The sequence below is a fragment of the Engraulis encrasicolus genome, chromosome 6 (genome assembly GCF_034702125.1).
Source record: "Engraulis encrasicolus isolate BLACKSEA-1 chromosome 6, IST_EnEncr_1.0, whole genome shotgun sequence".
NCBI classification, from domain to species: domain Eukaryota; kingdom Metazoa; phylum Chordata; class Actinopteri; order Clupeiformes; family Engraulidae; genus Engraulis; species Engraulis encrasicolus.
The window spans coordinates 45,875,179-45,900,631 of NC_085862.1; the positions used below are offsets into that span (position 1 = coordinate 45,875,179).

A 25,453-nucleotide genomic window follows, 5' to 3' on the forward strand; every position below is an offset into this window, starting at 1 on the left:
ACCAAGTAAAATTGGCAAGACAAAATTCCATTAAATTGCTATCATTCACACAACACCATCAATGCTCATAAACAGAACCCATTAAGAAATTAATAATGAAACAAATCATCATGGTAGGCCTACTCAAATAGTGCCATTACTCACATGCAATAAACGTATATGTACTTGAAGCAACTAAAATATTAAATATAAAACAATATTTAGCCTGTAGGTCCATCACTAAAACATTAATTTGACCCTGAGGACTAGGAGCCTATATACTGTATGTAGGCTATTTCAGCTGTGCCTTCTCTGTCAGTGTCTTCATCTGCTCTCTCTGTCGTCTTCTCTCAGCCACTTCCTCTCTCTCACGCTCCTTTTCCCTGTAATATTCCGGTTTTAAGTCCTCCCTGTCTCTGCGCTTCCAGCCACTGGCAGTGACATGGTAGAGGTCCACGTTGTTACCCGAGTATGCGTCTCTGTGTGTGGCCCTATACACAGCCTCTCTAGCCACTGCCACTGCCTCGTCCACGCTCATCTCCCAGCAAACATCCCTGTCCAGGATGGAGTAGGCGTATGGTGAGCCAGAGCCCACCGAAAACAGCTCTCCCTCCAGCCGAGCACCATCACTACTCACGTAAACCAACTTGGGCCCACCAGACAGCCTGCAGTGCTGCTGCTGGTTTGTAGAGGGTACAACTCTGGAACTATTCTCTGGAACTGCCATGCATTCATTGTCTCCTCTTATTGTTACCTGTTCAGTCTGTTCCTCAGCTGGCTGGCTTCTACAAGCTAGACTCTCTCCCGCTGTCTCTGCCTCAGTGTTAACGGCACCGTCCCAGCCACAAAGAGTGGCTGCCACACACAGCTCTGTGCCTTTGAACGGGTGCAGCATGTGAGACAGCAGTTTGGCTGCGCCCACGATGGACAGCCTCCGGCCGTAGCGCAGCTGGTAGAGCCTTAGCTCCCGGGCAAGGATGCGCTTCCACAGGGCACAGTCGGCCGAGGTGCCCGAGGTGGTGCCCACCAGGTGGGAGTGGATGGGCAGGACCTTTCGAGAGGCCGGGCATGCCACAAGGCCAGCGCAACTGGAGCGTGTGTCTGCTGCAGCGATGGCACCTCCCTGGAACTGAAAGGCCAGGGTAGTGGTGCCATGAGACAGTTGGAAGGGGAGAGGAACAGAGGAACAGGTGGAGGATAAGGAGGGGATGACCTCAGACAAAGGAGGCAAAGAGGCCAGACAGTTCTGTGGTGTCACGGAAGGCTGAGGTGTAACGATCGGGCTTGCTTGGCCAAACTGCAGTGGGCTCTCCTGGAGGTATTCAGCAATTGGAACATAAAGCTCCAGAGGACTCACACTGCTCTGTTTAAAGAGCCCTCCAAATCCTGTGTTCTTTCCTCTGTTGAATAAGAAAGCATCGTCTTGCAAGCACGCAGAGGCTGAGGATGGAATATTCCAATGTAGATGAGAAGTGTCATTGAAGCCACAGACCTCCTGTAAAGCCATCAATTATTAAACAAATCTATCACCGGACCGAAATGAAAGCTATAACCCAGGGCAATAATTATATTTAACAAGGATGCATTGTAAACAGCCAGCAGTAAGGTGTCACCTCCAAAAGACTGGTGTAACCTTTTGATTTAATGAACAAAAGCTGACTAATCGGTTGCCCTGAGACAATCCAAACAATTCAACACAGAGCTAACAAGCAAATCCTTGTCTTAATTATAACAGCGTCCCTTTATGCTTTCCAGAAATATGGTCTATATTTTTCAGCTCTCCCAAGATCTCTGACACTGTTGTCAAATCTGAATGGTTTAGGCTACTGGAGCAAGGCACTTGATGGATGTTTTGTTTTTATAAAGGCCTTTCCCCCAATGAGTTTAGTGACTATGTAACACTATCCCTCTTCAAACTGAGATATGACTGACTAGACAGCTGTGTTTCAGTGAAGCGAAAAAAGAGACTCAGTACAGCAAGCATATAAACTGAGGCCTTTATTTATTTATTTAAATATATTTTAGCAGGTTCTTGCTTGTGGCGCTTCCCATTGGCCTACTATCTAATTTATGCACCTGCATGGACAAGTGCTGCATCTAGTGATTTTGATTGAAACAAAAACACAATTTACATTTAAACTGTGCAGCACCCAGCATTAAATATTGCGTTTTCTCTTAACTGCTGTTGCAGTAGGATGGGATGAATCGTGCTGCAATGTTGCACACGTGCAGAAGGTGGCTTTTGAACTCCAGGTGACAGTTGTGTCGCGGCGCGCGCACATGCCACGTTCCAGCGGAAGAGTGCGCTTCTACTCACCAGTGTGACACAAGTTGGCTTGTCACGTTAAATGTAGCTTATCAACAAATGTCGAGTTAAGGAATTGAGTTCAGTTGTTTGTCAGGCAATAACCTGTTAAGCATTCAATGGCGTCTAGAGCAACAGAGAATTGCATGATACCTTGTTAACGCGCGGATAAGGTGACAACAGAGGAAGTTCACGTTTGTTCTCGACACAAAATGAAAGTTTCACCAAGTTTCTGCCTCTTCATAAGCTTCACGACGCTTATTTCTTTGGTAAGATATTATGCTATATCACGCAATAATCCTTTCTGGTACAATGTGTCACATTACGCCAACAATGTCAGCGATAATTCTGTCGATAATTCACTGCTGTTTATTTCCGGGTCTCGCATTTGTAAACAGTAAATTACATAAAATGTAGGGTTAATTACACGTGCTATTACAACGTAGTGGCAATAGTCTGACGACAGAGATGGTTGACCATCTTTGCTGACGCTCTCAAATGATGAATACTAGAGCTGCTCTACTCCAAACTCTGTCATTTAAATTTAGGAACGCCTGTCAATTACACCGGATAGCCTATGCGTAAATTGGCAATAGGACTAACCCACAGTAGGCCAAGGCTTGTGATAAGAGCAACATCAATGATAGAGGAAGCTAAGAGATGGGCATCCACATGTATTTTACCATGGGTTATGTAGATAGGGAGACATGAATCAATTATTCATATTCAGAAGCAGCAGTTGTAAAAAAAAAAAAAAAAAAAATCACCTCTGATTGTTTACACCAGCATCGCAATACAATTCATTTGGTAATATGAAAGTAAAGCTGTTTTAATTTCTTTCTAAAACACGACTCTGTTGGGGGAGTTGTAATTTGAACAGGCATCTGGCTCCAGCATTTGGCAGCATAATAGATAAATGCCATTTCATCCTGTCTGGATTTTACCCTAGGCACAACCAGAAAAGAAGACTCTGAAGATTGAAGACATCTTTAAGGATGATATTGCTTTCACATCTGCTATAGGGCCTAGGCCATTTAGTAACTTATAGACAATCCAAAGGGTTTTAAACTCAATTCTAAACCTCACTGGAAGCCTGCACAGTGATCGAAGTACTGGAGTGATACGATCTCTTTTATTTTCTTTGTTTTGTTTTCAGTTCTAGCAGCAGCATTTTGGATAAGTTACACCCGTCTCAGAGACTTTTGGAGAAGGCCTATCTATTTGTTTCGCAATAGCCAACTCTAAAGGAAATAAAAGCATGGGTTAATTTATCCAAATCCTGTTTAGATACTAAATTTTAATCTTAGCTACGTTCCTAATGTGCCAAAAAGCCTATTTAGTAATGTTTTGACGTTTGATTGAAACTGATACTGTCCATTATACAAATTTTTATCGCTATTGCCATTGGTAATTGCATTACATGCAGGCCTACTGTATTATTTCCTTGGGCATGCATATCATAATATCATAATCATGATGTAATAATGTAATAATATCACTTGAGGTTATAGTGTAGTGTATCATAAAATATACAGTATTACAGGCCTTGCATAGTAGAGTTCAGTCACATTATTAACTGATCATCCATCTGTTTTTTCCTGTTCTTCACAGGTTGCCTGTGAGCTGCTTCCTCCCATCACACGTCCACAAACAGGTTATGGGGAGGAGGACCGCTATTTTGTGCAGTTTGACTCGGTACCTGAGGTGGTGGCGAGAAATAGCACAGCACGTGTCCGCTACCAGTGCCCCAAGGCCTGCAGGGTCGGACTAGAGGTCGTGCTCACCACCCCGCACAAAACCGAGCAGCTGGTCTTCAGAAGGACATGGACCAGTGTCAAAAACCTGGGCAACCCCAGGGTCCGAATGGTGCCAGTGAAGCTGCCCCCCTTTGTGGTGCATAAACAGAACCACCATTTTCACACACGCTTCAGCGATGCCAACAAGGAGGTTGTGATACGGGCTTGGCTTGCCGACATCGGCACACAGGATGCAACCGAGAGCCATGCAAAGGATGGAGAGTACCACCACGGATCGCTGGCACACACGTTTAAGCTGCTGCTCCGCACGGTTCTGCCTGTTGATGGGCCAGCTCAGGCACCAGCCACGTGCAGCACATCATGGGGGACTGAGTTACTGTGGCAGCTGGCTGAAGGCAGAATTCAGCAGTGTCCCTATGAGACAGGTGCCAATCAAATGGCTCACCACAGAGCTCTAGAAAAACACAAGCATTAGACTTTGCACTGAATTACTAAATCATTTCCGACGCTATTCCACAATATTCAAGACTTTTTCATTGTCATTATGCAGTTACCCGTAGAACTTAACTCAATAATATGCTGATTTTTTTGTTGCAAGATGTATTTATTTCTTTTATTTGTTTTGCCTCTGAATGATTTTTAGATGCGGTGGACTTGATGGAGTTCCCTATGGTGAGCACCGGAGAACATTACGGGGTCATTCGCGTCTTCCAGCCATTTGTCAACGGGGAGCTGGAGACAGCTCGATACCACAACGTGGAGCATCCAAGGTCTGCTCGAAATTACATTAATCATCTTAACTCCCTTTTCATTGGCGGCGGGCAAGCGCCTATCTCAAACAGGGCACTGGCACTGAGAGTGTGTCTTTTGTGAGAGCTGGTCCCCGATGCACCGCTCTCATTAGACAGACAGACAGTGCTGCCGTGCCGAAAAGAAGCATCTCGCCCAGTAGGGGCTGCCCAGCAGAATACTAACTCCCACACTAGACGTATACTTTTTATCTCACTTGGTCTGCTGCTTTACTTCATTTGGTTACCTTTCTTTTTAATCTTCATTTTAAATGAGTTATATTATGCATGCACTCTATGGAATAATTGGGCCAATGCGATTCCTTCAGAGCAATGTCATAAAAGAAGCTTTTTTTTCTCAGTGCTTCCAAGAACTGTTGCAGCAATAGTTATTTAAAGAACTAGCACAGGGGTGGGGAACTTATGTCTCGAGGGCCGTTTACAGCCCTTGAGGCAGTCTTACCCCGCCCCCTACATAATTTTAATGATATGCAGTTTCACATGAAACATGACATGTTATGTAAAGAAATGTTAGAAATTACATTTGTGATACAATTAAGTTATATTTTCAGGGGACCTAGTGAAGGTGGGGTCTGTTGTTAGGATGGTCATCTTCAATAAAGTGCAGGGGGAAATCCTGGCTTGTGCTCATAGTATGGTCCCGCATATATGACACCGATATACAGTAGCTGTAATATAGCATGGCCCATTAACATCGGAGGCTCCTAAGAACCATTTCCCATATATAGAATCTTATAACTTACATAATGTAATGGCACATCATTCTGCATATTCTGCACATCTTCATGGAACCCGGTGGATTTGTATAAAAATCCCTTTCAACACCTTTATTTATGTTTTTATTATGGTATTTGCCATTTCATGTACTGTAACAAAGGTCACATGGACTGATACATAAAACTGAATTCTGTCCTATATTGCCCATCTATCGTAGCACACGTTATGTAAATAGACAGCACTGTGTCACAATGACATAGGGTGAACTCACCCCGAAAATGATGACTTCTGTCACTCCCAGTTTATCCAGGTCACCTTGTAATTGCATCATGCCGGATCTTTGCCCGAGGTTTTTTTTATTTAAAAAATGGTAAGTCCCAGACATTATTTATATAATTTGTGCCCATCGGTCCCATTATGCTGTTGCCAGGGTGACGGTTTAGTGACAGGTGTAACCTCTGTGGAATTCAGCATCTTGGTGTGTCTAGGACACTGTGCCTGAGGGGGTAGGCAGGCTAAGCTAAAGATATTCAGATGGTTTGTTTTTCTTGTTCACAGGATGGCCATCTCAGTGTGGATATACCTGTTAAACTGGTGTAGTGGAATGCGCTGTGCGATCATGAAGCATGTTGATGAACTGAACAGCTTTGGCACACCCCTGATCATGCTTACTAACGCAGGTATGCATACCCACTTCTGAACTCACATGGGAGTAGCTTTGAACTGTATACGTACATTCCTGTGCCTCCATCACACACACACGCACTTCTCTTGTGATGTTTAATTATCAGCACCTAGGAGCTGTGCATGGAACTTTGAACTGTTGAATGTTTAATTATCTGTTTATCTGTATGAGTTTTCAATTTACAGATATATTTAAAACACTTCCCATACCCATATTTCCATTTTCAGTCATTTTTTCATTAAGTCATGCAGTCATGTATGTTCATTCTGATGGTTGTGGACTTGTATGTATATGTTTTGAAGGAAACATAGTGATTCAGGTACGATTAGGCTCCAGAGTGGAGAAAGCCTTCACAGCCTACACCTCCTTGCCCATCCTGACTTGGATTCGTTTAGACTGCTACGTTGAATACACCCAGGTACTCCATCATACTCAGTGCTCTGGAACCTTTTTCTCATTAAACAGGGGTGTCTGTTAATTTCGAACTCCATTTTCTTGCCACGGCGAAGGCCATTAAAGCCCATAAAATCACACCTGTCCAGCCCGCCGTTCAGCCTTAGCAAATTAATGACATTTATTTTACCTGTCTTCGCCTTTAGAATTCTTAAACTCGAAAGCCTCATATGCTTCCCCTGCTCTGTGCTCCATTCTCTCTCTACTTTGAGTGTTCCTAATTCTGTCGTGTACCTCTTCTGTTTTTGACTGTAATGGTTTCTCTGGATATATCACAGCTAGCTAATAATTTTTGCATGGCATGTGATAAATATATGATGTTTGCCTTTCAAGGTGAAACTTCAAGTAAATTATAAAACAGTCTCAGAGGCAATGGTTTCAGCAGTGCACGTGTATGAGTAAGTATTATTATAAGAGGAAAAAAGTCCCATGAGATACTTTGTGTTTCACTGTATGCTTAATGAAAGCATAAATGAGAGATGGATGTATTGATTTGCAGCTTTGAAGAGGACATTCTGTGCAATGACACATCGGGATACTTGGTCATAGGGGGGAGCAGATTCATGACTGGCTTCTTTGGATATGTTGGACCCGTGCGTTATTACCGTCTAGGAACTACAGAGGTGAGCACTAAAGGCCCTCGATCGCTTCTCCATCGTCAACAAATTCAATTAGCTAGTCATTGCTGAAGACAGTCTTGATTCCTGCTGATGAGATGTAATGTAATCGTACTATGAACACATAAAAAGATTGGGACCTGAAATTACCGACACCACCACCTCAGTGAAATAAAACTATATAGACTGAAATATTTGCTTCATATGCAGGTTATCAACCCGCTTCACCCCGCAAAGACACTTAAGGAGCTAGACAAGGCACACTGGGAGTGTGAAGAAGTGAGACTGGTGATAGACGAATTTATGGATGGACTTGTAGTTCACAGAGACGCCTTGGGTAATACTTTTTTGTTCAGAAAATACAAATCCCCGATTCTCTTTTATGCTGTATATTTAAAGGATACAATAGTTCACAAGGAGATCATTAGGTATTGCACAGTACGAAATGCAGTGGTAACTCAACACTTCAACAATTCAACACTCCATATGATTTAACATCTTCTTGATTCTATTTGGTCCCAGAGTACTCTCTATGTGTTGAATTAACACTGCATTTTTTTTACTGTGCAAAATGCTTAGTATCAAGGCTCTAAATTAACACCACCCAACCAGCCAAATGCTGGTGAAATTTCCGTTTGGCTGGTAGAAAAGAACAACTTAGAGCCACTATGACCAATTAGTGAGTGTATGTTTGGCAAGTAAGATTAACATATACTAGCCATTTTGGCCAATGATGAAAAAAGTTAATTTAGAGCCCTGCTTAGTGTTATAATGAAATGCTTTTTGTCTCTTTCAGATGTCTGTTATTCGTACTATGCAGCTCAGATGAGAAGGTATGGTCAAATGACCTGCGCTCAGGTACTGGAGTGGGACTCACATCGGAAATACTGGCCTGCACTCAAGCTGATAGTGACTCAGGAAGACATCGTGTCAGGTATCCATGTAAGCCAACCTGGCACCACTGCGTCTGATAATATTAGAGAGGATACTATATGACTTTTGGTTGGTGCTCTTCCAAGGTTTCCCTGTGCTAGGATTAACTGCTCACTGCCAAAATGTTAGCGGCTAATCCATCAAGCAACAGAGCAAAAAAGTCAAATAACCCCAAAGTGACATAGTGATAGCGCAAACACACACAGAAAGAATTAAAAAAAACTTTTACTATTACTTTTAAATGTACTTTCTCACTGGCTCTGTCATTATGAAACTGCATAGCAGCGGTATCCTTTATGCATACTAAGCAGCTACCATGCTCAAGACTTGTCAGGCCATGAGTGCCTTTGTAGTGTAAGCCACTCTGACAACCAGTGCACTTAATAACATTAAGCTTTCCTTCAGAGTATGTATACCACATAACACAATGCAGCGCTTGTAACATAATACAGTATATCCTCAAACAAACTGATCTTGACTTATGGCTCATGCATTTGTGCGTGTGTGTGTGTGTGTGTGTGCGTGCGTGTGCATGCATATGTGCGGGCGCGCGTGTGCGCGTGTGTGTGTTTGAACGTGCTTGGCGCGTGTGTGTGTTTTGTGTGTGCATATGTGTGGTTTGTGTGTGTGTGCGTGCACGTGCGTGTGTGTGTGTGTCTGTGTGTGTGTGTGTGTGTGTGTGTGTGTGTGTGTGTGTGTGTGTGTGTGTGTGTGTGTGTGTGTGTGTGTGTGTGTGTGTGTGTGTGTGTGTGTGCACTCAAGGGGAGTGGGGCAGCGTGGCAGCTCTGGCCCTGGGTAGCCGTCTCTTTGAAGAAGCGGTTGGCAGAATGGCCCAAGGGGAGGACTCTGGATCCCAGCCCCAGCTCCAGCTCCAGCCACTCCAGCTCCGGCCCGAGCTCTCACCCTTGGCTCTGCTCAAGGTGTCCTCTTGCCTGGGCCACCACCAGGCCGCCTTGCTGTTGGCCACTGTTCATCTGGCAGGCTTTGGGGTCCCTGTGGACCTTCAGCAGGTACACTGATGATCTGTGATCTGCCCTTCTTTCTTTCTTTCTTTCTTTCTTTCTTTCTTTCTTTCTTTCTTTCTTTCTTTCTTTCTTTCTTTCTTTCTTTCTTTCTTTCTTTCTTTCTTTCTTTCTTTCTTTCTGTCTTACTTTCTTTCTGTCTTACTTTATTTCTTTTTGTAAAGCTTTTTGAAGCTACTGTAACAGCTACTGGCAGTGAATATCTTTCAGCTGTGTCCCTGCATGTTGTTCTGCTGATTGTGCTTGGCCACAATTTCTAGGATGCTATGATTGGGACTCCTGAAAACACAGCATTTTGCAAGAACAGATTGGGCTGAACAATCACCTGTTTTTTATGTCCTCCAGTCACTAGCTACTCCTGAGGGTTACTACAGTACTAGCTGTACCCAAAACTCTAATGCTAAGTTTATCACAATGTAAACCAAACATCATACATCCCATCTAGGGCTTGAGAATATGGCAAAATACATTGACCACAGTCCTTTTTTCTTTATTGACCAGTACTGATTTCATCATGATTAGGACTGACCCATAGAATTTAAAACATTTGTTGTCATGGTGTTGACAATTGTTAATGGTTGATTTGTTAGATGTTTCTATTAACTACCTGATTGTTGTACCATATTTTCCAAGCGAAATGCTGTGTTTTTAGGGAGTGCCTTCAGCAGTGGATCTAACTGAGTTGTTTTCTTGTTTGCCAGGGTCATGTGTACAGCCTGTTCGGAGCTTCTGGAGATGACAGACTAGCGCTGCTGCACCTTGGCTACAAGCATATGTATGGCCTTGAAGGCTTTGCCCAAGACCCTGCCCTGGCCTACAGTTACTACGTCAACATCGCCAAGCAAACTAGTGTCGACAGAGACAGAGTTGACGATGCCCAGGTGAGAGCTTTTCACAAGTGCACAAAAGGTATGCTTTGTGGTTGTTCTTGACAGAGGTTTATACGAAGGTTTATAGGGTCTGTGATACAGAGATACAGAATATAAAGCTTCCATATTGCAGTTTGTATATGCTTTTATATAGGTATGTGGTGTATTTTTATTTTTATATTTTGAACAACACATAGTGATTCGCATGATTACCTTCCAAAAAGCATCCAGTTTCCTTAACATCGCCAGGCAAATAATTCTTGTGTTTACATAGAAAGAGACGAAGATTCCCAGTTGAGATATTTTCAAGAGTATACAAAAGAAGGTTTGTTTTTTGTTTGTTCTGCTTGGCCAGAGATGCAAAATGAAAGTTTTTTTTTGTCTGTGAAGCAAAAGAGCCCCTCAGGCTGAAAGAGGGAGTGGGGATGGGGGGGCTGAGTTTTTCTCTCACAGTAAGAAAATGCAGTGTTAATCCAACACTTAGGGAGTTGTTTTAACATCTTCTACAATGTATTTGGTCCCAGAGTACTGCAAGCATTGAATTAACACAGCATTTTTACAGCATGGGTCATCATTGATCTGTCCTCTCTGCAGATGTGACTATATTTCATGTAACCAGTGCTTGAAGTGGGGGGAGGGGGAGGACGGGGACTCAGGGGAACTCAGGGGAACTCAGTTTCCCTTCCTCATAATTTTCATCATCAGCGTTCCGGCACAACTTATCTCGTGCGCCGCTTTTTAGAAGTGGCAAGAGAAAAAAACTGGAATGGTTCCTGCACCTCTTTTTTTCCACTTCAAGCACTGCATGTGACACCACCCTAGCTAACATTGCTGTGTGTTTGCTTGATGCAAGTTGAGGATGGGTGTCCGTAGGCAAACTTAACGGCATCACACAGTATCAAATATTTGAGGCTTATGGTTTAAGTTTTCAGTCTCCGAATAGAGTTTATGTTTTTGAGTTTCCACAGACATGCCGAAGACCAGTACCTAGCGGCAAATACTTGAGGGTCTTGTTTTAAATGCTCTGCTTTTGCATGGATTCCAGCAATGCATTTTCCCCTTCACTATGCCGTGTTGCTTATTTTGGACCCATTTTTTGGTTACTTCTCAACGAAACATATTTGATTCATGAATAGTGTTTTGGGGGCAATTCTCCCCAAACTGTTCTATGGGAAGAAGACGTGTGGGGAAAGAATTCTGGCTTGTGATTCAGTCAGCCAAGTGAATGGGGTACCCAAGCAGTACTGCCGATGACTGCTGCTATGTCGATAATCTGTCAGTGTGTGAATAGACGTGAGATGCTCATGGGAAATGAAGAAGAGACGAGAGTACATTTGCCTTGCCTTGCCTTTCCTTGCCTCGCTTGCTGAGTTTTTAAAATGCCCCAATTTTTGACAGTGTGCTGACTCCTATTCCAATACCATCCTATATTATTTCGTAAATATCTGTATTTTTTTGTGGCATGACTTTCACAACTGAATCAGCATGTTTCAAATCTGACAGGGCCTCATCCAAAATTGTCTGGCTCAAAGACCCCTCCGACCAGGGCCGCCGACGTGGTGGGGGGGTGGGGGGTCAAAGGGGTATGTTGTCCCAGGCCCAATGAGATAGGGGCCCCATAATTGTGTCCCCATTACATTGTATGTATTGGGAAGGGGGCCCTTTCAGATTACTTTGTCCCGGGCCCAGCAAAATCTGTCAGCGCCCCCTCCGAGGGCTGCAACCGTTTGAAAAAGAGGCCATTCCGCTCCGTAACTCTGCACTAGTAGCGTAACGCTACACTGCCTTGCTCACACACCCATTTGTTTTTGTAGCATACCACTAAACATCCGTCCCTGACTGATTTTTTTTTCTCTTGTCCTCTCTAGCAATACGCTACCGAGCACATCCACATCAGTGACGAGGGCGAGCTGGAGACGCAGATGGGCGAGACAGACGATGTTATTCAGTACATCACGTTTCAAGCTGAGCGAGGGGACATCGAGGCTCAGGTAGCAGCTGTAGTGTCTGCGGTGGGTCTGCCTGCCGTCCGTTTGGACGTGGCGAGCAAACATACACGTACATACATACACATGGTGGTGACGCACTTTTCTCTGTGACAGAAACACCTGGCCAAAGTTCTGTTCTGGGGACTCAACGGCGTGCCTAAGGACGTGGGGGGCGCGGCGCGATGGTTCGCCCAAAGCGCCATGCAGATGACGGATGCCAAAGCCGTGTATGACTACTCCATCTTGCTGCTCAAGGTATGCCACGCCTGTCGCATCAAGTTAAATGAAATCAAATGAAATGACATTACATTACACTTAGCTGACGCTTTTTATCCAAAGCGACTTATAGTTATTTAGGTACAGGGTATTGGTTACATGGCCCTAGAGCAATGTGGGGTCAGGTACCTTGCTCAAGAGTACTTCAGCCATGGATGGAGGTGCTGGTAAGGGTGGGATTTGAACATGCAACCCTCTGATCTAAAGGCCAGCACTCTACCCATTGAGCCATGGCTGCCAAATAAGTAAAAGAAACTACATGAGTAACATGAACAAATAAACAAATAAGTAAATACATGCATAAACTAACAGAATTATTCACACAGTATACTCTTAACTTTTTCTTTAAGGGAAAAACAAACCCCCTCATAATTATTTGCTCATAATAAACATAACGCTATAATGCACTTTAATGCGCATAATAAGCTCCGACCACCCACCTCGTACTCGTATCTCAAAACACAAGACGCAACACTACTTTATTTTGTTATCCCTTAAGCGCAGTGCTGCAGTGGTAGGTACATAACCTATACGTGTAGCAGCAAATGGGGGAGAAAAAAGTAGGTTACATTTGCATCTCTTTACCATTAATGATCTGAATGTATTTTTAAAGGCCATGTAAACAGTGTTTATGCATGTTTACCATCCATTAAGTGTATGCCTGTGGTGAGTGGATGTGGCTGCATTGATGGGACTGGGCGAATTGAAAAGTCTGGAAAGGCAGAGGGTACTGTATTTACCATATTTACTAATTTGTCTTCCCTCTCATGTTGCACAGGGCCACGGGGTGAAGAAGAACATAACTTTAGGACTTCAACTCATGGAGGAAGCAGCTGCTATGGTGTGTGTGTGTGTGTGTGTGTGTGTGTGTGTGTGTGTGTGTGTGTGTGTGTGTGTGTGTGTGTGTGTGTGTGTGTGTGTGTGTGTGTGTGTGCGCGCATGCGTGTGTGTGTGTGTGTGTGTGTGTGTGTGACCATCTACAGTAGGCTACTTTATATACATATACTTGTAAGAGTGAGAGTTGTTGTGAGACATACTTTGAACTTGAATTTCAAATGCATCAAGCTCTTCAACATTGCCATTTTGAAAATGACACTGCATTGCCTCTCTAATGCATCTTTGATCTCCAGGGCAGTGATGAGGCTCTGAATGGGCTGGGGTGGTACTACAGCACGGTTGCCAAGGACCACGAGACAGCACTCAGGTACTTCCGGCTGGCGGCCCAAAGTGGCAGCGGCGATGCCGTCTTCAATATGGGGGTCTATTACCTTCAAGGCCACCCTATCCGGAATGAGGTGAGACATGGCGTTTACCTTGACTTTGAACTGAGCTCAGCTTTGATTTTTAACACCTGGATTCAACGCTATTGCACATTTTAATCAATGTTTAACTCGGGTGTGGGGCTCGTGTTTAAAGCAATGTTAAGTTTTTTTTGTTTTTCGTTGTACTGCTGTTTGGAAGCTAAATTGGCTCTCATACACAATAAAAATGCAGTGTTAATTCAGCAGTACTTTGGGACCAAATACTATCTGGAAGATGTTAATTCTTCTAATTCTTAGTTAAATATTGAGTTAACACTGCATTTTTTTTAATGTAGAGAAGTATATAGAGACACTACGGTCCACCAAACTTACTTTGCGACTTTGGTCCACATTGAGTGTTGCTTTTAAAAAAAGTTTTAATTAAACATTCACATTAGTACTGCAAGTAGTAAATTGCCCATTCCATTTGTCTATTAGGATATGCTGTTCATATAGCATGTCGGCAACTGTATTTAAAAAAGCTTTGTGCGCAAACTCAACTCAACTCAACTCAACTCAACTCAACTCAACTCAACTCCGACATTCCAACAGACGGCCGCGTTCGAGTGCTTCCTCAACTCCTCCTACGGCGGTCACGTGGACGGGACGATCGAAGCCGCCAACTACCTCAGCACCGGGACTCTGCCAGGTGTCACACGAGACCTGGAGAAAGCCGTGATGTGAGCGATTCCACACAAGAAAAAATAGGACAGAAGTATATATAAAAATACCCATGGGGCACGTCTCAAGTCTCCAGCCACCGCCTTGCTGCCTGGCTGGATTTTTTTTCCCCCTTCTGCCCCAGGGCGATCCCTATCTATATTGCATAGCGTCCACATGAAATATTGACTGCATTAAAGTGCCTCTGATATCGTACCACATTAGCGAGTAGATGTGAGCCGCGTGATGTGTGGCGGTAGTGGTGGTGTGCCTCGCCTCGCCTCGCTTCGGCTTCGCCCGGCCGGTCAGTCTATCTCTGCCACTCACTAACATTTCCGGAGTGAGCAAGCGAACGAGCTAAAGCAAGCGATGCGACCTCAAAGAGTAAGTGAATGAGCGAGGGACTGAGCAAGTGAGTGTCTGGGTGATGGAGGGAGGAGTGGGAGAGGAATAAGTGAGCCAGAAGGGATCGAGAGAGAGAGAGAGAGAGAGAGAGAGAGAGTGAGTGAGCGAGTGAGTGAATGGTGAAGAAGATCCTACATTAGATGGAAGTAGAGATGTGGGCCACGGCCATATGCTGCACGCCTGCCCAGATAACCCAGTGTATCTCCGCCACTCGCTCGCTCACTTCACTGAGTGAACAAGCGAGCCACCAGGCAAGCTGTAAGTCAACGAGAGAGAGCAAGGGGGCGAGTGACCCTGTAAGTAAGTGAGGGTGCGAGTGGTGAGGCAGGTACTACTACATTAGCTAAAAGTAGATGTGAGCTAGGAGCTGCACGCCTGGCCCAGAATTGCCTTTGGCGGCCAATCTATCCCGCACTCACTCATTCACATTTTCTAAGTGAACAAGAGAGTCTCCAGGAAAGTGAGTGAGTGAGTGAGTGAGCGAGCGTGCGAGGAATGAGCTACTGGGTGAGCAAGTGACTGATTGAGTAAGTGAATGTTTGGGTGAGTATGAGTGACTGAGTCTGTGATTTGGCGAATGTGAGTGAGTGGACGAGTGAGTGTGTGAGTGAGTGAGCAAGCGAACGAGCGAGGAAGGGGATACTGGGTGAGCAAGAGAGTGATTGAGTGAATGAATGTTTGGGTGAGAGAGTGAGTGACTGAGTGTGTGAGTGGGCGTTTGTGAGTGAGTGTACGAGTGAGTGTGTGAGTGAGTGTGTAAACGTGTGAACTAGCGAGTTGGCTGCCAAGCTGGTGTATGTGCTGCAGTGCATGCGTGGCATATTCAGTGAGAGATTGAGTGAGCAAGCATCCCCTGAGTTTGAGTGAGGAAATGAGTGAGTGACCCGGCACGTGAGTGAGCGAGCGAGCGAGCGAGTGAGTGAGTGAGTGAGTGAGTGAGTGAGCGAGTGATTGAACGAGCAATACAAGAGAGGTTGCTGGCTGGTTGGCAGGTCCCGTCTGCTTCTGTGGACGGACGGTCACGGCTCACTTAGCCTTCATTTCCTCTGGTTATCCAGGCTGCTGAAGAGGATCAGCGAGCAGAACGGACACCTGGGATACGCCAACAGGAAGGCCCTCCAAGCCTATCTCCAGGGCTCTCGGTGAGGCACGGCAGAGCACAGCAGAGCACAGCACAGCAGAGCCTTTCTCTGATTTCTACCTCTGTCTTTCTCGCTCCTTCTTCTCCACTCTTCTTCTCCCAATATGTAGTCTCCTTCTCTCTTCCTCTTCCTCTTCCTCTTTCTCTCCCTCTCTCTCTCTCTCTCTCTCTCTCTCTCTCTCTCTCTCTCTCTCTCTCTCTCTCTCTCTCTCTCTCTCTCTCTCTCTCTCTCTCTCTCTCTCTCTCACTCTCTCACTCTCTTTCTTTCTGTCTGTCTGTCTGTCTGTCTCTCTCTCTCTCCCTCTCTTTTTTACTCTCTCTTCCCCAAAATGCTCCAATTTCAATTATCTACACCATTTCCTCGCCAGATAGGGACTGCCAGGCTGTGACGGGGTGGCTTATGTCCAGTGGGGAGGAGGAGGGAGAAGGGGGAGAAGAGCTGGATGGATGGATGGATGGATGGATGGATGGATGGAGGAGTATGGTTTTAGGTTTGGCTGGACTTAGCTGGTTTGACCTCCATTATGTGTTGGAGTGCAGTGCATACAACAGGCTCTGTTGAAGTACAGTCTACTGCATGTAGGATGTTGTGAATTTCCAGTAGGAAGAATGGGGGGGGGGGGGGGGGCTCTAGATGGATGAATGGGACTTGGCTGGATCTCAACAGTCCCTTTTTTATTGTGATTTGGCAGTGCATACAACAAGCTGTGGTGAGGTACGCACAGTAGGGTGTGTTGTTTCCAGTGGCTAGAAGAATGGAGGCAGGATGGGGGATACATTAGATGGATGGAGCAAAGGGATTTGGCTGGACCTAACAGCTGTTGGCGAGGTTGACATCCATTTTGTGTGTTTTTATTGTGATGTGCCAGTGCTCTCAACAGGCTCTGGTGGTGTATGCAGGGTGAATATTTTCCATTGGGGGGTGGGGGTGGGGGGTTAGGAAGGAGGAAGATAGATTGATGAGGGGTGGATTTGGCTGGACACAATTTGTTAACCTCCATTTTGTGTGTTTTTATTGTGCTGTGGTGGTGCAGACGAGAGGCACTCGTGAGGCACGCCATGCTGGCAGAGACTGGACTGGAGGTGGCACAGAGCAACGCTGGGCATCTTTGTGAGGTCAGTGGGGCAAAATGTGCATGCACACATTCGCGTGCGCGCGTACACACAAACACACACACACACACACACACACACACACACACACACACTGAAACACACACTGAAACACACGCAAAGACCATGAGACATTAACACACAGAAACGATTGACGCACACACACACACACACACACACACACACACACACACACACACACACACACACACACACACACACACACACACACACACACACACCCACACACACACACACAGCCCCAGCCCCAGCCCCAGCCCCACCTTAATATCTTTGTGGGGCCCTCCCATTGACTTCCATTCATATTAATCCTAACAATAGCTAAAGAATGCTAAACTGTGCCCAAACCAAAACAATCCCTAACGGTAACCAGTGAGGAAATGTTATTACACTTTTCTTTTACCGGTAACAACAAAACCCCAATACCCCAGCAAAAGGGGTCAAAACATATCGGTTCCAGGATTTGGGCCCCACATGGAGTGAAGGCCCCACCTTGTTGGTGGCTCCAAAAGCAGTGGCCTCACGAGGGTAGACTGGCGCAGCACGCACACACACGCACACACGCACACACACACACACACACACAAAGAAATATACACACACTATCGTGCCCACACATGTTATGCACACACATGCATACAAACACACAACGAAGCATTTACAGTCCCGCCAACACACACACACACACACACACACACACACACACACACACACACACACACACACACACACACACACACACACACACACACACACACACACACACACACACACACACACACACACACACATACACACAATTGACACACAGTCACACACACACACATGCTACATGCACACAAAACTGACACCTAGACACATAAACACACATGCACACCGTGTCCTAATGTGTCTCCATTCCTCATGGAACAGGAGCTGAACCACAGCAGCGTGTGTCAGCGGCGATATTACAAGCACTTTTACTTTTACCAGTAACAACAAAACTACCCTAAAAAAAGGGGTCAAAATATGCAGGGTCCAGGATTTGGGCCCCACGTTGTTGGTGTGCTCCAATAGCAGTGGCCTGACGAGGGCAGATTGGTGCACACACACAGGCACGCACGCGCGCACACACACACACACACACACAAAATTGACACACAGTCACACACATACATGCTACCGGTACATGCACACAAAACTGACACACAGTCACACACACACACATGCTACATGCACACAAAACTGACACACAGTCACACACACACACACATACTACATTCACACAAAACTGACACATAGACACATAGACACACATGTACACCTTTTCCTAATGTGTCTCCATTCCTCATGCAACAGGAGCTGAACCACAGCAGCGCTTGTCAGTGGCGATACTACAAGCACTCCATCTCTAACTACGCCCCTCACCACTCCGGTAGGTAGGCCACTTGTTTGGTGCAATATTGCTGCAACCCCGGTCTGAATAAATGATGTATGTGCCTGCCCCTGTATGGCAAGGACTTTTAGCTTTACCGTATGGAGGGAGAGGGAGAGCATATATATAGATGATTAAAGATAGCTTTCTCTTCTCTTTTCTCTTTGATCTTCTTTATGTTTTCTCATGCTCACAACACATACACATGCGGGCGCACACACACATGCAAACACACACGCACACAAACACACACACACACACACACACACACACACACACACACACACACACACACACACACACACACACACACACACACACACACACACACACACACACACACGTAAACACATATACACATATACACACACTAACACACAAATGCTTGTGTACACAACACTGACACATATACACGCCCCCACCATCACACACCCACTCATGCACACACACACACACACACACACACACACACACACACACACACACACACACACACACACACACACACACACACACACACACACACACGCACACACACATACGCACACACACACGCACACACAAAATTTCCTAATGCAGGCCTATTAAAGATGGGAGACTGGTATGTCCAAAATCTTGACTCACTGACCGATGTTGACAGCACACAGTTGGCCATGGAGATGTACAGCAGAGCTGCACTAGCCGGCAGCCCTCAGGTACAGTAACACACTCTGGCATGCCCGCCCGCCCGCCTCTCTCTAAAGCCCAATAAAACTATTAGCATGTAAATTAGTCATAATAATCGGTAAATAATTAACTCCTCTGCATACATTTTTTCTGTACTGAATGAGTTTCTGTCAGAATGAGGTCTTTTTGCGTGTTGTTTTGCGGAACTGAAAGATTTGTGTATTGCAGTCACACACAAACAAACAAACACGCAGGCACACATGCCTGCATACACACACGTACGCACACACACAGACACACACACGCACACATCATTTGGTTCCTTTAAAAAGTAGTTCATTGTTTTTTTTCCCCCGGTTTCTCTCTCTAGGGCATATACAATTTGGCAGTTTTGATAGAGGAAGGCCAGGATATTCCCCCGAGCATTCTGGATAGAATGGGGGTCCCTGCTGAGAGGAGATTCGAAAACGGTGCCATCGTCATGCATCTGCTACAAAGGTTTATGATGTGTACTTGTTTGTGTCAGCCACCATTCGCCACCCCCCCCTCCCCTAAAGCACTTTTGATAGTATATCTGTAAAATGTCACGTTAACATTGAAGTCAAATTTAAACCAGGATTTACAGTGAAAAGTGGCGTCAGCCACCATTCCCCACCCCCCCCCTCCACTACCCCCCCATACCCCCGAAGCACTTTTCGCAGTATGTCTGTAAAATGTCACGATAACATTGAAGTCAGATTTAAAACCAGGATTTACAGTTAAAAGTGGTAGCAAAGGCACACATTATGGATATTGACAGTGTAGTCCTTCTCAACCTTTTCCTTCCATCAGATGCGTGGAGCTGGGAGAGGAGCAGGAAGAGGAGGCTTTAAGTCCCTGTGCTCTGTCCTTACTGCGCGTCAGCGTCCAGATGGCATGGAGAGACTTGACCCACACACCACTGCACTTAACGCTGGTAGGCTATATCATAAGCACAGACGTGTACTCTAACCAGGGAAGCCGACAGGGGGGGAAATGGGGGTCAGTTGTCCCGGGCCCAGGGAGACAGGAGACCCAAAATTGGGTTTTCATCTCATTGTATGTATTGGATGGGGGGCCCTTTCTGATGACTTTGTCCTGGGCCCAGCTAAAGCTGTCAGCGGCCCTTACTCTAACTACACCTTATCGCCTCATACTGTAGACACGTAACGCTAAAGTGAATCACATGTAACTTAACTCGGGAAGTGAAAGGTAAAATTATCAACAAGGCACAAAACAGAACTTGCACTTACGCAGTTCATGTGTAAACAGGACAGGAAACCATTGGATCCATTGAAGTTTCCATTGAATTATGAATGCCACGTCTGCATTCACATGAAATATACATCAAGTTTAATTGGCAAAATCAGTTTTGAGTTTTCCTGAGTATGGGTATTGTATACACAATGTATGCCATGTTGCACATAAGCAAGGGCGTTTATTTTTAGGTATTGTTTATGGGTTAGCGATTGACTGCAGATTTCTCAAAGTGCCGTGACTGTGAATGTTCATCTTTAGTTTGTTGCGTGATTTGTGCTTTCTACAGGCTTATGGAATGCTCGGAGGACTGCTCATCGCTGTGGCTTATGTGATTGGACAGATTGTATTAGGTGAGTAGGATATATGCTTTCATTCAGGGGCGTGGCAGCGAATTTTGGGCCCTATGTAAAATCAGCTCCAATGGAGCACCCCACCCCCCAGCCCCCCCCCAGCCATATATCTTCATAAACCGGACTATATGCTGAACATGGGGCCTTGGAGACTCAGTCACACGTTACCCCCTGCACGACACCCCTGCTTTCATTGGCACTATGCACAGTGCAAGCTACACAAATGCTCATGACATTAATTTCCAAGTTTCCCTGACAGTCCCTCTTTCCCTGACAGTCCCTCTTTCACATTATATAGAGAGGGGAAAATAATTTCCCAAAATTAGCTCAAATGGTACCTGGTGAACAAACAAACAAAAAACATGAAAGTGTTTTTTCCTGTTGTCAGATTTCATTTAGTTGCAAGCATGACATATTTCTCTGCTACACTGTGTTGTGCTAGGATACAAGGGGAAAAACATGTGCATTCACCCACTAGTTTGACTTTGGATTTGACAAGTACAAACAGCCTAGGATTCTATGAACATTTATTTATCTCCATGTTAACATTGCCAGCAGCTCACGTTTTGGCACCGTCTGTCAGGTTTTATTTTTGTATTGAGTTGTTTTTTTCTCTGACATAAAAATATGGTAAGTGATGGTGAGAGAAGTTGAAATATTGAGGTGGGAGAAAAGACTGACGGTACCATAAAGTTGCCTGTGATCCATTTTTAATAAGCAGTAGATGGCACACAAAGTCCAATCATACAGCCTCAAAAAACTTTCTTTTTACTGGAGAGTTCCCTTTTCAATAAAAGATTAGCCCCGTTGTGAGCCATTCCGCACTACCCGAGAATGAGAAAGAAAAAAGGAAATTGTGTGCACAGATTGGAAAGACAGAGGAGGAGAATGCAACGCTGTTCCCTGGGAAAGAAAAAAAACACATTTGGAAGTTAAACACATCAAAACCTCGGCAAATGATATGCAAATCAGACAAAGAAACACACCCTATGAGGTGAGTGTATACTGTGTTTGTGTTTGTGTAGTGTGGGTGATGAAGTGTGTGTGCCCGGTGCACTCTGAGCAGAAACTCATACTTTATTCTCTGTGCAAGTGAAGGACACATAGGTATTGCAGTGTTCAGGCAATAAGACACAGTATCTTAATGAGCAGACTTGATTGAATGCATTGCCAAGCAGTCATGTGTGAGAAGACTATCTCCCCACAGTGTGTGTGTGTGTGTGTGTGTGTGTGTGTGTGTGTGTGTGTGTGTGTGTGTGTGTGTGTGTGTGTGTGTGTGTGTGTGTGTGTGCGTGTGTGTGTGTGTGTGTGTGTGTGTGTGTGTGTGTGTGTGTGTGTGTGCATTCGTTCCTGTGAGTTTGTACTAGCATACAGTATGGTTCAACACACTTGTGCGTTGAGTGAGTGTGTTTGTGTGTGTGTATGTGCCTGTATGCCCGTGTGTCTTTGTGTGTGCGCGCGCGTGTCTGTGTACTGTATGTGTGCATGCATTGTGTGTGTGTTTTTGTCTGTCTCTGTGTGAGTGTCATGTGTATATTCTCCTGTGTGTATAGTATATTTGTTGAGCATGTGTGTGTACTCACATACAGTATTCGTATCCTCACGTTTCCTATGTGTGTGTTTGTGAATACAGTATGTGTATGCTGCATCTGCATGAATATGTATCGTTAATGTGTGTGGGTGTGATTATGTGTGAGTGTGTGTGTTCGTGACTGTGTGTGAATATGTGCGTGTGCATTTGTGTGCGTGTGTGTGTGTGTGTGTGTGTGTGTGTGTGTGTGTGTGTGTGTGTGTGTGTGTGTGTGTGTGTGTGTGTGTGTGTGTGTGTGTGTGTGTGTGTGTGTGTGTGTGTGTGATTATGTGTGTGTGTGTTTGTGACTCTGTGTGAATATGTATGTGTTCGTAACTACTGTACGCGCGTGTGTGTGTGTGTGTGTGTGTGTGTGTGTGTGTGTGTGTGTGTGTGTGTGTGTGTGTGTGTGTGTGTGTGTGTGTGTGTGTGTGTGTGTGAATATGTGTGAATATATGTGTGTGTGTGTGTTTGTGAATATGTGTGACCGTCTCTACGTGTGTGTTTTTCTCTCCAGGGCATGCGTCTCTCCCCGCTCTGCGGCGCGGCGACGGCGGCGGAGACGGCACATTTGCCGGGTCAGGAGATGCAGCACCTGTCCGTCCGGCTGACAGGCAGCAGAGCACCGCAATGGATGGCGCATCACAAAGAGAAATGGGATCGCCACGAGCCGATCCATCACGCGAGGCCATGCAGGCAGGTGCGGCGCGGCTCCGGCTCCGGCAGGGAGGGCGAGGGCGGGAGAGAGAGCAAGGGCTGCATCACGAAGGAGAGCGGGCACTTGGGGAGGCCATCGACATGGCGGTCACGGTGGCCGGCGTGTGTCTGTGCGCCCTCAGCACTATGCTGCTCTCTCACCTGCTCTGATGGCACACTGTAGAGAATGGGTTTGGGTAGGGTATGGTGGGTGGTGAGGGTAGGAGAGGGTGGCAGGGGGGATGGAATTTGGAACTGGAAACATAAGGGTGGCAGGGGAATGGGGAACGGGTTTGATAGGGGTATAAGGGTGTCAGAGAATCAGTGACAAGGGGTGGGTAGAAAGACTCGGTAGGGACAAGGCACATGAAAATGTGTGGGTAGGGCCTGGAGATGGCACGGTAATATGGGAATTGGATTGGGTAGGAGGTAAAAGGTTTACTGACGAGGGGGGTGGGTTGGATGTGATAAAAGGGACAGGAGAATAGGTGTTTAGTGGGTGGGTAGGGTGGGGGTAGCTGTGGACAGGGAGAGAATGGAGTGATGGGGAGGGATGAAAGCATAAGGGACAGGGGGTAGCGGTGGACAGGGACGGGGACGGGGACATGGGTGTAGGGGGGTAGGGAACGGCAGGGGACATGGATAAGGGGGTGAAGGATAGGACAGTGGGGCGGTAGGTGGTGGCATGTGGTGTGTGGCCTCCAGAGTTGTATGCTCATGAACTTGACCCCCCTGTTCTTCCCCGCGGTTCATGTCAGCCTTGGTGCGAGAGCACCGTACATGCACAAGCTAACGGCCAAATGAATGTCACCACTGCTACAAAATAATACCTGGATATAAAGTGGTTGTCTGTGGTAAAAGAAATAAAAGAAATTGAAGATTAAATCTTTACAATGACTTTACTTAGCTTTTTTCGGGTATTTGTTAAATAACATTACAATTATCACATATTGCACTGTTTGTTTGGGAAAAATCTTTTCTTTCCCAGTCTGTAGTGCAAAGCATTACTTTCTTTGAAATATACTTTCCACCCCCACTGGCGGAATCTTTAAAAAATGTATTATCATTAATAAACCACAAGATGGCAGAAACTGCATTCACACATCAACAAAGGCTGACACTAACATCTCTATCTTGCATCTCTCTTCTTCCTTGGAACTCTGTTGCTCAGAGGTGTTGTGTATGGCACACACATGCTGCTTAAACATGCACATATAAGATGACTGCTGATGAGCATCAGTGATTCACTGCTCACGCATCCCCCCCATCCCTCTCCCACGCCTGTTGCCAGTACTAGCGGTGTGCCTGTGTTTTGAAGGTTTTTTGTTCGTTGTTGACAGCCAGGGGAACAGAAAGCAGTTGCTCAAAAGAAGTTGTGTACTGCACAGCATCATAGAGAGTGAGAGAAAGAGAGATAGTACAGTACTGTATCTCCTGCGTTTGTTTGTTTTAGAGCAGCGCCGTGCTTCGAGTGCTTGGAGCCAAGCACCTGGTGTTTTAACAATGTTTCAGGCCCTGGGGAGAGCGAGCGAGGCTTGACTTATTTCTTTATTTATTTCTCTGCTTCACATAAGTGACATCTACTGGTGAATGTAAGCACCTGCATGCGTTGCTATGTAAATTCATCATATGACGACGGCACAGCAACCTAAAGTGAAAACTGTAGACTATTTTTTTTTTCACTTACTATCGTATTTATTTGGCAATATTGTTTTAACACGCCAGTGCAGCGGATGGCAAGTGTTTCTCTGCTGGATGTTGCATGCTGCTGCTGCTGCATTGGCCCACTACCCCCGAGGATGATGGGCAATTAGTTTGGGGTGAAATGGGCAGTGAAGGAGAAGTGGAAGAAGCTAATTCAGCCGTGCACTAGTGGTGCGCTAAGAAGTCATTTGCTCGCTTTCTCCCGAAACACACGTCTTTTAAAAGGATTTTAAGATGAGACAATTTCACAAGGCTAATTCACACAGTGAGTTTGCAAGTTCACATTAGAGGCTGTGAGTGAGGCAGGGTTGTAACAAAAGTTTCACTGCAGTAGAGCTAGATCCAATTAAAGGAATTTTAAAGTGGAGCTAGAGGGACAGCATGTGTGTGTTATTTGTTAGTGTAAAAGTTCATTTCCGCTGTGTGTTTTGGGAGCTATTGCCTATATTGTTTGAGATATGAAGACCTCTTCATCAAGACTCGACAAGACACAGCCTGCTGGCATTGCAACAAGCTCTTGGTTTGCTGATCGCCACTTTGTTCCGGATGTACTAGAAACATTGACATCCTGTGTGCTCCTAACAGAACTGACAGGGTGTCACTATACACAGAAGAACATACCGTATACTGTATATCCAATCACAGAATGCCCATGCAAAAAAAACAGTGCAGCAAGATATGCAATATGCCACATGTTCCTCAAACACATCAGTAAAGACCTCCA

General features: G+C 45.4%; 2 protein-coding genes across 2 annotated transcripts; one reads left to right on the plus strand and one right to left on the minus strand.

Annotated features, from left to right (window-relative positions):
• Window positions 1–271: 271 nt before the first annotated feature.
• Window positions 272–1,486, minus strand: LOC134451581 (proteasome subunit beta type-11-like). The gene has a single exon (XM_063202087.1). The coding sequence runs from the start codon at window positions 1,484–1,486 to the stop codon at window positions 272–274; it is 1,215 nt and encodes a 404-aa protein (XP_063058157.1).
• Window positions 1,487–2,278: 792 nt separating this feature from the next.
• Window positions 2,279–23,528, plus strand: LOC134451362 (protein sel-1 homolog 3). The gene is made up of 24 exons (XM_063201778.1): window positions 2,279–2,553; window positions 3,896–4,466; window positions 4,685–4,811; window positions 6,126–6,247; window positions 6,555–6,670; window positions 7,039–7,103; window positions 7,205–7,328; window positions 7,533–7,659; window positions 8,119–8,256; window positions 9,018–9,265; window positions 9,979–10,158; window positions 12,015–12,137; window positions 12,249–12,389; window positions 13,189–13,251; window positions 13,541–13,705; window positions 14,264–14,391; window positions 15,835–15,918; window positions 16,952–17,033; window positions 18,390–18,465; window positions 19,045–19,160; window positions 19,502–19,629; window positions 19,963–20,086; window positions 20,696–20,759; window positions 22,847–23,528. Exons 1-24 carry the CDS (start codon window positions 2,497–2,499, stop codon window positions 23,194–23,196), a joined length of 3,519 nt encoding a protein of 1,172 aa, XP_063057848.1. The 5' UTR covers window positions 2,279–2,496; the 3' UTR covers window positions 23,197–23,528.
• The last annotated feature ends 1,925 nt before the right edge of the window (window positions 23,529–25,453 follow it).